The sequence below is a fragment of the Pinus tabuliformis genome, chromosome Q, assembly GCF_031772625.1.
Source record: "Pinus tabuliformis cultivar Carrire ecotype Pingquan chromosome Q, CPIR1, whole genome shotgun sequence".
Classification (NCBI taxonomy): Eukaryota; Viridiplantae; Streptophyta; class Pinopsida; order Pinales; family Pinaceae; genus Pinus; species Pinus tabuliformis.
In genome coordinates this window covers 1,197,770,780-1,197,783,497 of record NC_142296.1, presented here as the reverse complement: position 1 = coordinate 1,197,783,497, position 12,718 = coordinate 1,197,770,780, and the positions used below count along the sequence as shown (strand labels likewise).

General features: G+C 32.5%; 1 protein-coding gene across 1 annotated transcript; it reads right to left on the bottom strand.

Moving 5' to 3' along the window:
- Positions 1 to 316: 316 nt before the first annotated feature.
- Positions 317 to 4,299, bottom strand: LOC149224049 (pectinesterase-like). Its single transcript, XM_089383471.1, has 3 exons — positions 3,273 to 4,299; positions 1,203 to 1,217; positions 317 to 1,083 (listed from the first exon to the last, which is right to left on the bottom strand). Exons 1-3 carry the CDS (start codon positions 4,297 to 4,299, stop codon positions 404 to 406), a joined length of 1,722 nt encoding a protein of 573 aa, XP_089239597.1. The 3' UTR covers positions 317 to 403.
- Between the last annotated feature and the right edge of the window lie 8,419 nt (positions 4,300 to 12,718).

Sequence of the window (12,718 nt, the reverse complement as noted above, 5' to 3'; positions counted from 1 at the left end):
TTTGAAATGGCAAGCAAATGATTTAATTCGATAAAAGTAATACATAAGTTCTCCATTTCATATTTTATAAAGATAATTAATATAATAATAAAAAAATGAATCACACGACATCCTTAACCCATCATTCAATTAAATTTAAATTAATAGAAATAAAAATGAAGCGAATAGATTATAACTGACATTTAATTATTGTTATAATGGAATCCTTCGCATCATTCTGGAGAAAGTAACACATAAAATGGCATAGAAAGTTATGTGTACTACACTATTTTCTTTACTACTTTTCCACGGGCAGAATTATTATGCACGTCCTATAGGATACAGACTGGAACATTGGACATAGAAAGGGTCGCTTAATGATAGCATTTAAATGAATATCAGATATCTGGTTTTGTGATATTCATCATATCAATCCAAGGGTAAAGGGAATTCTTGCAGCAGGAATCCACAAATTACCAAAAATGAATTGGCCAACTGTGAATCTAGCCGCTTCAGTGGCGCTTTTGATAACATGAAATCCATGCCAACGGACACGTCTTGATGTTACTGCACCGACGCCTCTGTTCATATACTCGCCATAGTACAATGTTTGAAGCGCAAAGCTTCCTTGCCATTCGGACCAACCGGCGGGATCGATCAAATCGTCCAGAATGGATTGCATGAACACTGTGCGAGAGTATTGCTTCCACGGTCTTCCGAGGTACGTTTGGATGGACTTTTTAACAGCTTGCAGATCGGGAGCTGGGCTTACCCTGCAATTATGAATGGAAATTCCGGTGTTTTGATTGGGATCAGTTCTTCCTTGAGCTGTAATTGTGTTCTTTTGTTGTCTCATAGGCCTTCTAACCAAGATATTGCTATTTTGGATTACCACGGCTGCGTTGCCAAAGATAAAATCAACCGTTCCATAGATATCTACTTCTCTGTAAAATTGGCGAAGGGAGTAAACATATAAAGTGTCCTGGTATCCTTTGATGCTGCAACGATATACCACCGAGAAGTCTGCGCCTACTCGAAGTGCTACGGCCTGGTGCTTTTGAGGTCCAGCGGTGTTCTCGAACGTCATGTCTCGAGCAATGAACCCTCTTAATAGGGGAAAAACAAGAACCGTTAATACATTTGACAAGTTATACATTAGATCCTGATTCAGAAACAACTATCGCATAAAGGCTAAATACATTTGATAAGTTATGCATTAGAACCTGATTCAGAAACAACTATTGCACAAAGGCAGTTTGTCATTGCACACAGAACAAACAAAACAAACGGGAAAAACATTTGGGAATTATACACTACCTAAATTTATGAATTTATTAATGGTTTAGAGTCTAAGTGGAGTTAACGATATCAATTTTTTTTTAAATGCAATTATATAAATTAAAGAAAGAAATCGTGTGTTATTATACTAATATCATATCATGTTTAATATTATAAAATTTTATAATGGTATTTAATTGATTTAATATGTAAATTTTAAAAATATTTGGGAATCATTCACTACTTAAATTTATGAATGGTTTAGAGTCTAAATAGAGTTAACTTAATATGTAAAATTTTATAATGGTACTTAATTGATTTAATATGTAAATTTTAAAAACATTTGGGAATTATACACCACCTAAATTTATGAATGGTTTAGAGTCTAAATAGAGTTAACGGCATTATATTCTTTTGAAATGCAATTATATAAATTAAAGAAATCCTGTGTGTTATTACATTGATATCATAACATTAAACGTGCAAATTTTATAATGGTACCTAATTGATTTAATATGTAAAATTTAAAAATATTTGGGAATTATACACTACCTAAATTTATGAATGGTTTAGAGTCTAAGTAGAGCTAATGACATCATATCTTTTTTGAAATGAAATTATATAAATTAAAGAAATCGTGTGTGCTATTACACTAATATCATATCATGTTTAATATGCAAATTTTATAATGGTACCTATTTGATTTAATATGTAAAATTTAAAAATATTTGAGAATTATACACTACCTAAATTTATGAATTGTTTAGAGTATAAGTAGAGTTAACGACATCATATCTTTTTTGAAATGCAATTATATAAATTCAAGAAATCGTGTGTCATTACGTTGATATCATATCATGTTTAATATGCAAATTTTATAATGGTACCTAATTGATATATTTGGATTAATAACATTTTTTACATGACAATTTAAATGTTGAAAAGATAAAATATAACGTAATTAATATTTAATATTTTGTGTATGGATGTAAATATGCTAATGTTTTTTATTTATGGGTATAAAATAAAAATTTTGATTAGCTTAAACATATACATATAAATTAAAGAGTAAATAAATATTGATAAGCATTAATTTATAATTAATTTTAAAATACTTCGTTCCAATTAAATAAATTAATTTTAAAAAAATCATATATATTAATTAAATGATAACTTTATTTTATATATATATATATATACTCACCAAATAAATTTTATTGCAATATAATGAGTTCTAGAACAAAGTATAAATATAAGAAAGTATATTTGAAAAACTAATTTTAAATTCTTACTCAAAGTGGCAGACTTGATCGTATATATATATATATATATATATATATATATATAACTTTATTGCAATATAATGAGTTATATTCTCATTTAATTGTAAATAAGTTTTATTTCAATGTGATCATTTATCAATAAAATAAGTTAAAAATCTTTTGTAACAATATATTTAAAAAATAAAACAATTCTACAATTTAATATTAATCCAATAAAATAATATCCAGAGCAATGTATAAATATAAGAAAATATATTCGAAAACCAAATTTAAATTCATATATATATATATATAACAATATTCAACTATACACATTTATTCTCAGCACATAAATTTTATTGCAATATAATGAGTTATATTTTCACTTAATTTGTAAATAAGTTTTATTTCAATATGATGATTTATCAATAAAATAAGTTAAAAATATTTTGTAACGATATATTTAAAAAACAAAATAATTATACAATTTAATATTAATCCAATAGAACAATATCCAGAGCAATGTATAAATATAAGAAAGTATATTCAAAAAACCAATTTTAAATTCTTACCCAAAGTGGCAGACTTGAACGTAGTTATATATATATATATATATATATAAATATAACATATTCAACTATAGATATTTATTCTCAACAAATAAAATAAAATAAGTTAAAAATATTTTGTAACAACATATCTATCCAGAGCAATGTATAAATATAAATATAAAAACCAATTATAAATTCTTACCCAAAGTGGCAGACTTGAACGTAGTTGAACCATCTAAAACATTCTTGCTTCCCGTGAGGATGGTTCGGTCCTTGCCATCGCCAATTAACATCAAATTGGTTTTGGTCTTCAATATGTCCACGTTCTCCTTGTAAACTCCGGCTTTGACGTAGATGATATGTCTCCTCTTGGACTTGGAAGGCGCCGCGTTTACTGCTTCGGTGATCGTCAGGTAATTGCCAGAACCATCTTTGGCAACAACGACGTGCGCTTGTCTGGAGGATTGTAAGTGCCTTCGGTCGTCGGCTGATAACCATCCTGGAAAACCATCTCTCTCGATCAGACTGTAGTGAGAGTCCAACTCCTCTCTTTCTGAACTCAACAGACGGCGATTTTTGAAGCTGGAAAGCTTGTACATGCAAAGCAAATTGCTCGTTAATTCTGACACATTAACAGCTCTGGACGACATCAGAGCTTTTATATTACTGCTGTCTGTTAAATTGAAGTCACGAAAACCATTCAAGCAGGTTTCCTGGTTCGTCAAAGCCGCGCTCAGCAAATTTGGGATATCTTTCTTGACTGAATTGTTGCTTAAACAAACGTTGAGACTGTCCAACGTATCTTGGAAAAGCTCAACACAATCTTGCCATGCCGCCCGTTCTCTTTCATTCATCATATCACTGTCTAGACTCATGGACAATTCGTAAGCATGTTGTGCCTGTTCCATGCTCTCCGTCAAGGCTAAACTTATCAAAATATCGGGTGATGCTGTCTCGAAGCCACGATATGATGCCAAAGACGACACACATCGGTGGGGAAATCTTGTCTGGCTACAGACCGACTTTACTAAATTAGACAACACTTTCCTACCTTGGGGGTCGTCGTGGACTTCACTGGAAGTAACTGGAGTTCCCATTGACACACCAACGATGTCAAGGAGCAGCATAATTGAAGTCAGTGCAGCAAGGATGGACCGTTTTTTCGAGTTTTGAGCCTTCCGTTCTTCGTCGCAGTAGACTCGAACGTTGCTCCTTACAAAACTCGTCATGTGGACGCTAAGTCAAGAACTTTCAGACCGATGGACCCTAGGAAGTACTAAAATAAATTCCAGCCAAATAACTCGAATATAAATTTGCACAGTTCAGAACGGCTCGGCTTGTTCCGTGGGAATGAACTCTTCAAGGAGTGCTCTTATAGCATTGCAATTTTCGGTTATGTGGCTAACATTAATTTAGCGTTATTCTCTTCTAGGGTTGCAATTTTATCATTACTGTGTGGCTCACACATCAAATCCGCAGATTATTCTCGCCCGAAGGCTGTGATTGTTTCTTATAGTATTGTTCAATTCGAGGATCAATTCAGCTTTGATCGTTGACACTGCAACTAAACTCGCATTGGATTTCAACATTGATTTTCATTACGTGTTGTTCTCTATAATCTAAAAGGTCACTTCTCAGATTCGATATCGTAGTCCTTTTTTATTACGGTAATGCACGTAATCCGTAAGGTACAAGATACGTGCATCACTGTAATAAAAAGGATTAGTTCGCACTTAACAGTTAGATAGAAATCTAGACGGTAGAAGTCACAGATTAGCGAGATTCCACGCCGTAGCTCATCCTTTTGATTTGCCTCGTTTCATTAAGTAAGTTGGCCAGTTTTCTACTTTGTTTGTACAGCGAAATATTGGGAAGTCTTTTAGAAAAAATTGAACATAGTGTAGATTTTGGAATTAGTTTTGTAGTTTGTTTGTTTGTACAGCGAAATATTGGGAAGTCTTTTAGAAAAAATTGAACATAGTGTAGATTTTGGAATTAGTTTTTCTTTTTTTAACCTTTTTCAACGGTTAAAAAAAAGCCAGTTTTGTAGATTTGGGAAATAGGTTGTACAAGAACTGGAACTAGGACTAAATTCTACTATTATTCATCAAATGTAAAATATTCCAAAAAACTATAATTAATGTAAAAATCCACTTTAAACAAATTAATAATAAAGCTGAATCTTTTACTTGCAAATACGTTTGTAAAAGATTATCCTTTGATGAAGTTTTTATCCCTTTTCATATCTGCCTAGGTATATGATTCCCAAGAAGTAATCCTTACGATACATCATTGTATCTTCAAAATAAAGAGGTGGTTCCCAAAAAGAAAACCTTACTCCACATCCTTGTATCTTCGAAATGTAGTCGTTTTTAGAAATGCATTACTGAGTGGCTATGAGAAATGGCTAATGCCATAGTAGAGTACTTAACGGAAGGGCTAGAGTAGAAAAAGGAGGTTTAGATCGATTTTTTTTTGGAAGGGGAATTTATGTGAATACCAAATATTTTGGAAGTAAAGTAAAATTCATTTAGGGGTTTCAATTATTTCATTATTAGAGTTTAGATAAAATGTATTCATCTTTTAATGTTTGAAAATGTGTGTAAAGAAGGTAGATGAGGGTATTTTCCTTTTTAATCTAATTATAGGTTTTTTGTTGTTTCATCTGGTGCTTAGATCATTTTTATGCATGCAAACTTCTATCTCAGTGGATTCACTTTAGTAGCAAGGCTATTGGAAGTAAAGTGAACTTGATTTAGGGTTTTTAATTATGTTACCCTAATGGATTGGTAAGGGAGATAACATAGCTGTGATTGGTTCTTGCATTAGAGTTTTCATTGAAAGTACTCAATTTAGGAGGAAGCATGAGCAAGCATTTGAGAAAGGGTGCAAAGAAGGTAGATAAGGGTGCTAGCTCCACCACAAAAGGATAAGATGTTAGTCCAAGTATATGCTTTGGTATTATTTCATATAAGTGCGTAGATCCATCCTATACATGCAAAAGTTTTCATCCCCTTTAAATACCCATAATAGGTAGCTTTTTAGCGTAGAGAAATTAACATCTGGCTAAAAACCTAAGCATTACTGAAATGGAAATTTAAAGGGGAAGGAAACTTTTAGATATAAATTCCGTTTGGAAAATAATAGGATCATATGGCGTGGAAGTGAATAAGTTTGAGGATTTATTAAGAGTTGGTATACATCACTTTGGGAATGTTTACAAAGAAGAAGAGATAGTTAATGACTTTTTCTTTTTCAAGTTTTATATATGAACCTCATATTGTAATTCTAATTAAAAATATTGTAATGTATAAGTTCAAATAGTTTTTCATTGTCTTAAAGGAGAAAGAGAGTAGGATCTAATGGTTAGTAAATAGAATTCTCCATGTTCTTCTTCAAACTCATTGTAGGGGGTCTTATGAAAACTATGAGAAAACAACATCACATGGGAGGGTGTTAGCTAACATTTTTTTCTCTCATAGTAGAGACTAATGATATTTATACATTTGAAGAATTCAAGACTATTTCTCTCTATAATAGTGTTTATAATATTATTACAAAAATTATCTCCATGAGGTAAAGAAGTTTCTCTAAAGTACCTCTCTAGATCCAAATGTTCTCTCTCAATATATATATAAGGATATACACAATGTTTGAATTATCTTAAAATTAATGGTTGTGGGAGTCTCTTAAATGGGAGAAGGTTTATTATAGAAGATGGGGAATTGGGTGAATAATATTTTAGGGTTTTAGGAAATATGATTTAACCTTTAAAATAGAAAATTTCCATGATAACACATATTTTTTTATCCTTATTGACCACCGTAGTGGGGAAATAATAGCTTTGAGTGGTAATATTTGAACTTAGAGGGGAGGATCAAACAAAAATTTGGGGGTGGATTTGTGGAAAAACTCAAATATCATGTGAGATATAGGGAGCAAGTTGATAAGATTACTTTGTCAAAGAATCCCTTGGATGACTCTACTATAATGTTTAGATAGCTTGTTATGAATAATCTCAAAAGAATTCTATGTGGTGCTACATGAAAATATTTAAATTTAATCGTCTATCAAATAAGTTTTTATGTTGTTTCTACTGAATAGTAAAAACTTTACATGTGATCATATATAGAAAAGAAATAAAGTTAAACCTAATAAATTTCTTTTATTTAAGAGTTATGATGATACTAACAATCATCTTCTAATCAAATGTTTTTCATCTTCTCATCAAATGTTATTTCTCGGAAGAGAGTGCATTTTCGTTTTTTTTTTAAATGTGCTCGATAGAACTATAGCGATGGGAGGGCTTACAAAGTAGTTTGATAATTGTTTGGTGAAAGCATACAAAGCTTTCTTTGTGATTCTAGCATGGGTATATGCTTGTGAGAAATGCTAGTGCTACTGAAGACATGGAAACCCTTTCTTTGTAATGTGCATCCAAGGGTCTTAGCATATTAAAATGTTTCTTCATTTGATGTAGGTAAAACAACCTATATGGACTATGTCATTGTGAATTGGGATAGAGCATGGGATATTGTGAATAAGAATAAAATATGGTTTTTTTTATATAGTTGCATGAAATGATTACTTTTATATAGGTAATGGGGTGTTGTTTTCTTAACGATCTTCATTTTCTAAATTTCCGACCTAATACAAAAAAAATGATTTTGATTTTCTAAAATTCTGAGCTAACTTAAAAACAAATAATTTTAGAAATTTTATGATATAATTTTAAACATTTTCCTAAATATAATTTTAGAAATTATATGATATTAAATTTCTTTTGTTGAATAAAAAAAAGTGTTTCAATTACGAACATTTACTGTTTTTTTTTTAAAGTTTATGATAAATAGATGTGAAACAAAACTCTATCAACATTTTTCCTTGGAGTACTTTCGGGAGATTCAAAACACATCTATTGTTCTTAACTCTATCTCTTTCAATCATTTACACAAAGGAATACAGATATTAATACTATATATTTAAAGGAAAATTCAAATAACGCAGAGGATAGCGGTATATCTAGCGAAAAGGAGGTGGTCTGGTTTTAAAAGTAAACACTACCATTCTCCATTCCAAGGCATTTGAAAACTCTCTCGTTCAGTCTAGAAAAATCTTTTATGATTTATAACATTTTGTTTTTGTTGAAAACGTTTCTTTTAGCTCGCCTTGTATTCGCTGTTTTTGGGGTTTCTAAAAGTAATATGCTGTAGCTGAAGTTTGTTTTTAAAAGTAATATCATGTAAATGAAGTTGAGGGGTTTATGTAATTGCGTTGGGATTTAAAAGTGAGGGCTGTCCATCCTGTTTTGACGAGATAACGAGAATCTTTCAACATTAAGTTTTGCATATGAAATGCCCAAACATGTAAAGTTACAATCCTTTTGTACAGAAAAATGCGTCGAAGCTTCGAATTATCCTGTGTCTTACAGTAGACTTACGCATCACCAGTAACATATGCCAACAAAACACAACTTACGCATCACCAGTAACATACAAATTGCTTAATTAATATAATTTAAGTTTGGCTGCATGCATTAAATGATTGAAAAAGTTCCAATGGTATTTAATATTAGATAAGGAAAACACTTTTGATGGTCAAGTGTGGCATGAAATAGAAAGCTGAAACGAGAAATATAATATTGGAGGATGAAAAAAGCGATGTGAGTGGATATTTCATTAAAAGATTTCTTTTTAATTTTTTATTTATTATATTGTTTCTCGAATTATAAATATTTGGGAAAAAGGGTTTATATTTAAAAATATTTAATTCTTAGCCAAATTTAAAAATAAATTTACCATAATTACATTATATAGTTTGTTTTAATCATAATCATTATATAATATCTTTCAATAATAAATGTTTACATATATATTATATTATTGCATTTTTTCTTCTTCTTATAACTATGATTATTTTATTTATATACTTTTTTTCTTTTTTTTAATTTTAAAATTTGACTATTCTATTCATATACTTTATTTTATTTTAATTAATTTGATTTTGTTATTTTACATTTTTAATATAATTTTTTTATTTGCATTTTATCTCAATTGTATTTGAGTTTTCTCTAGTATAAGTTTACATGTTGAACGATTTGATCCCTCTAAATATTTCATAGATTTGGAATTATGATGGATCTAAACTAGTTAACCTTCATTTACATTTTGTTTAAATATAATTTTTAATTTTGGAGTATAATAATATTAGCCTTGTCACATAACTCAAGCAAAAAAAATAAAAATTGGAAGTCAACTAAATAGCTTAGAATAAAATATAACTAACTTAATAATAATTTTTCAACAATAATTTTTTTATTATTCAATATAAAAAATACACATAATAATTTTAATAAAAAAAAAAATCTGGAATCCTCTTTATTTAAAATCAAATTTTAAATAATTTTATACTATTTATTAAAAATTAATTATCATTTAATTAAAATTAATATTAGTAGATTAATATTTTGTGTTATATTCATTATATAATATATATAAACTAACAAAGCTAACCTAAATTGCCTCCCCGATCTCCGAAAGGCCGTTTTCAGACATTTAGCTAAACCGAGTAAGTATATTCGCGCGTCGATCATTTCCTGTTTGTGCCTTCCTTTCATTCTATTTTTGGGATGTTCAACATGTCTACGCTTTTTTCGACAACAAATCAGATCGTGCAATACTGAAATTGGTAAAAGATTTCTTTGCTTATGTTCCACTCAAAGGTCAATTCTCTCTTCATACGTTGTACAAATGTACGAATGGCATCTACGTAAATTGGTAAAAGATTTATTTGCTTATGTTCCACTCTAAGGTCACTTCTCTCTTCATACGCTGTGCAAATATACGAATGGCATCTACGTTTCATTCTATCGATTGACGACAGACTTGGAGTGCTCATCTGTAACCTTCGCTTCATTTTTGTTGCCTCTTCATAATCACTTTTTTTCGTAATAAGAGAAATAGGAAAACCTATCATATGTCAAAATCATGATGGGTTGTTATTCGCAATAAGAGAAATAGGAAAACCTATCTTGATGTCAAAATCATGATTGGTTGTTAATAGTTATGCGGAAATACATGGTGATCCATTATTGTTATTCAAATGAAAATCACTTTAGGGGAATTAGCTCACTCGTGGTCCATAAAGGTAGATAATCATTCATTTTGCCCACTTCTAACTTATTTTCTAAACTCCAAGGATGATGAATTTTTAATTAAAAAAGACTAATTCTTAACAGTTTTATAACATATTCCATTGTTACACTCATGTAAAACTGTAAAATCATTTTATTTTTCAACTTATTTAATTTTAATAATCTAAAAGATTAGTGATTAATCACGATGTCGTTTATGACTGTTCATGTGATGACAAACCTTGTTTATATGATGACGAGTGTAGTATTAGTCCTCGGGGTAATTAATAATTGGTCATAGTTAGTGGAGATCACTGTTGATTCTCCGATTCTCCGGCTCATGGGTGTATAAATAATGGTGATAGGTACTGAAATAAACAAGCTCACTTTGTGAGTCTTTAAATTCTAATATGGTATGAGAGCTCAGGTGAGCTGTTGAGAGGCCGCCTTGTGTGGTGAGACTCACTACCAGAGCTTATGGAGCTAGGGAACTGTGTGTGGTGCAGCATTGTCCGGAAGAGGGCGGAGCGTGTGAGCTCAGAGCGAGAGTTTTGGGCTCGGTGGTGTCAAGACTAAGTGGTACTCTTGATTTGTTGTGCGTTGAGCCATATGAGGAAGAGGCATCTCAAAGCCGATCAACCACCTATCTCGTCATTGTTCAGAAGGGTTGTGTGAAAGCAAGAAGTGTAGTGGCAAAGGAGCTGGGTTTGGAGGACTGTCAGTTAGCATATTTCTTTCCATGCACGTATTTGCTTAACCTATGAGCTATTGGAGAGTGCGGATCAGTGGGGAGATCCGTTCAGAGCTGCGGACCATAGTCAAGTTGTGAGGGCACTATTCTGTTAGGAGTGTGGCTCGTTGTGCTAGAGTCAACCCTTGTGACCCAAATCAAGAGGTGTTGTGTGATTGTGCACTGGTAATTTAATTTTTGTGGGATCGTGAAGCTCGAAAAAGGTGACGAACATTGCTACATGATAGTTGACTCCGTGTGCGGAGATATCACTGTGATGGTGAGGTGAGCTGAGTTTATCGTGTAATTGAAGAGCCGAGTGTTTGTCTTGAGATGCCAAGTGTGGCAGAGTAGCGAGCCTGTGAGCTACGGGAATCGTGGAGCCTGGAGCTTGGATACACGGTGGAGCATGGATTTGTCAAGCTGTCAAGGTTTCTGATTAGTGTTTTGGCTGTGTTGAGGAGTGTTTCAATTGTTTGATGGCTGAGTTTGTGATGATGAGGTGCCAGAATCTTTGGTCGTGAAAGAGAGCATTCGTTTTCTTGAACCTGCAGCACTATGATATTGTATATGTGAGCTCCAAGGAGGTGTCAGAGGTGTGTTGAGCTGAAGGTGAAGTCACTAAAGACCGTTTCCATTACTGTTACCATTTGGAGGAGATTGTGTAAACATGGAGTTGTGAAACGCAAAGATCCATCTGCGTGCGGAGTTGTGTGAGGAAGTTCGTAGACATATTCAAATGAAGGGTTTAAGGAGGTTGTTGGCTCGGTGGTGTGAAGAGCTGAGGGCTTAGTGTGTGAAGAGCCACTAAAGAGTTTTTCCTTAGCTTTTGAGTTTGCTTTGTATTTGAAACATTTGAACACAACATTGATCAACTAGCTGTTTGAAGCCGACGATGAACTATGTAGATCTGAGAGAGTTGAGAGTTGATATGTCACCAGGAGACTGAAAATAAAGAACCATGACAACACTCGTTAGGTTTTCCCTTCGGTGTCTTGTTTTTGGAGATTTGTGGGTAGAGTCGTTGTGCGATTACGGGAGGTCTGTCCCTATTTTTAAATGTTGGTGTGAAGACTGGTGTCAAGCGTAGTGAGGAGTCTTCTACAGCCTAGATGTTGAGTATGGTGTGTGGATTGGAGAGCCCTTGTTATTCGCTGATTGAAGAAGCGCAGTTGAAATGTTCATGAGAAGACGATAGTTTGCCTTGGAATAAAGATGAGGGAGAGCTGCTCAATGGTGAGAGGAGACCTATGTTTGGCGTGCATTGTTTTTATGTGAATTGAAGGAGCCAATCATGGCTTTAGTTGTTGTTGTGAGCCGCATTGGTGTGGCTGCATTGTGTTACCATAAAGTGGCCCTTTGAAGCCACCCGCCACTATGTGGAGTTGTTGTCCAAGTGGAATTGAATCTTGAGAACGTTGTGCCGAGCGTGAAGGTATGTGTGAATTTTCACCTTTGGCAAAGTATGTATCTTTGATCATTGTTGTTAGTGCACTCGATTATCAGTAAAGAGGAGTCTATGTCACCATTTGAAGCTCGACCGGAGGAGCGCATCATCTCTGTTAGGTGGAACCATATTGAGCGCTCTAGGGCTTACCGAATAAGAGATCCCATTTAAGAAAAAGTAACATCATTATACTTTAGCAAGAAGGCAAAAATGAAAGTCTGGCCATCAATTTTCTTTATGTATTGTTGTAAGCCTTAGCTAAGACTGAGACCAATCTACACATTAAAGTTTAGTTCATGATTAAAGTAAGGTGTTAGACCAATCTACACATTAAAGTTT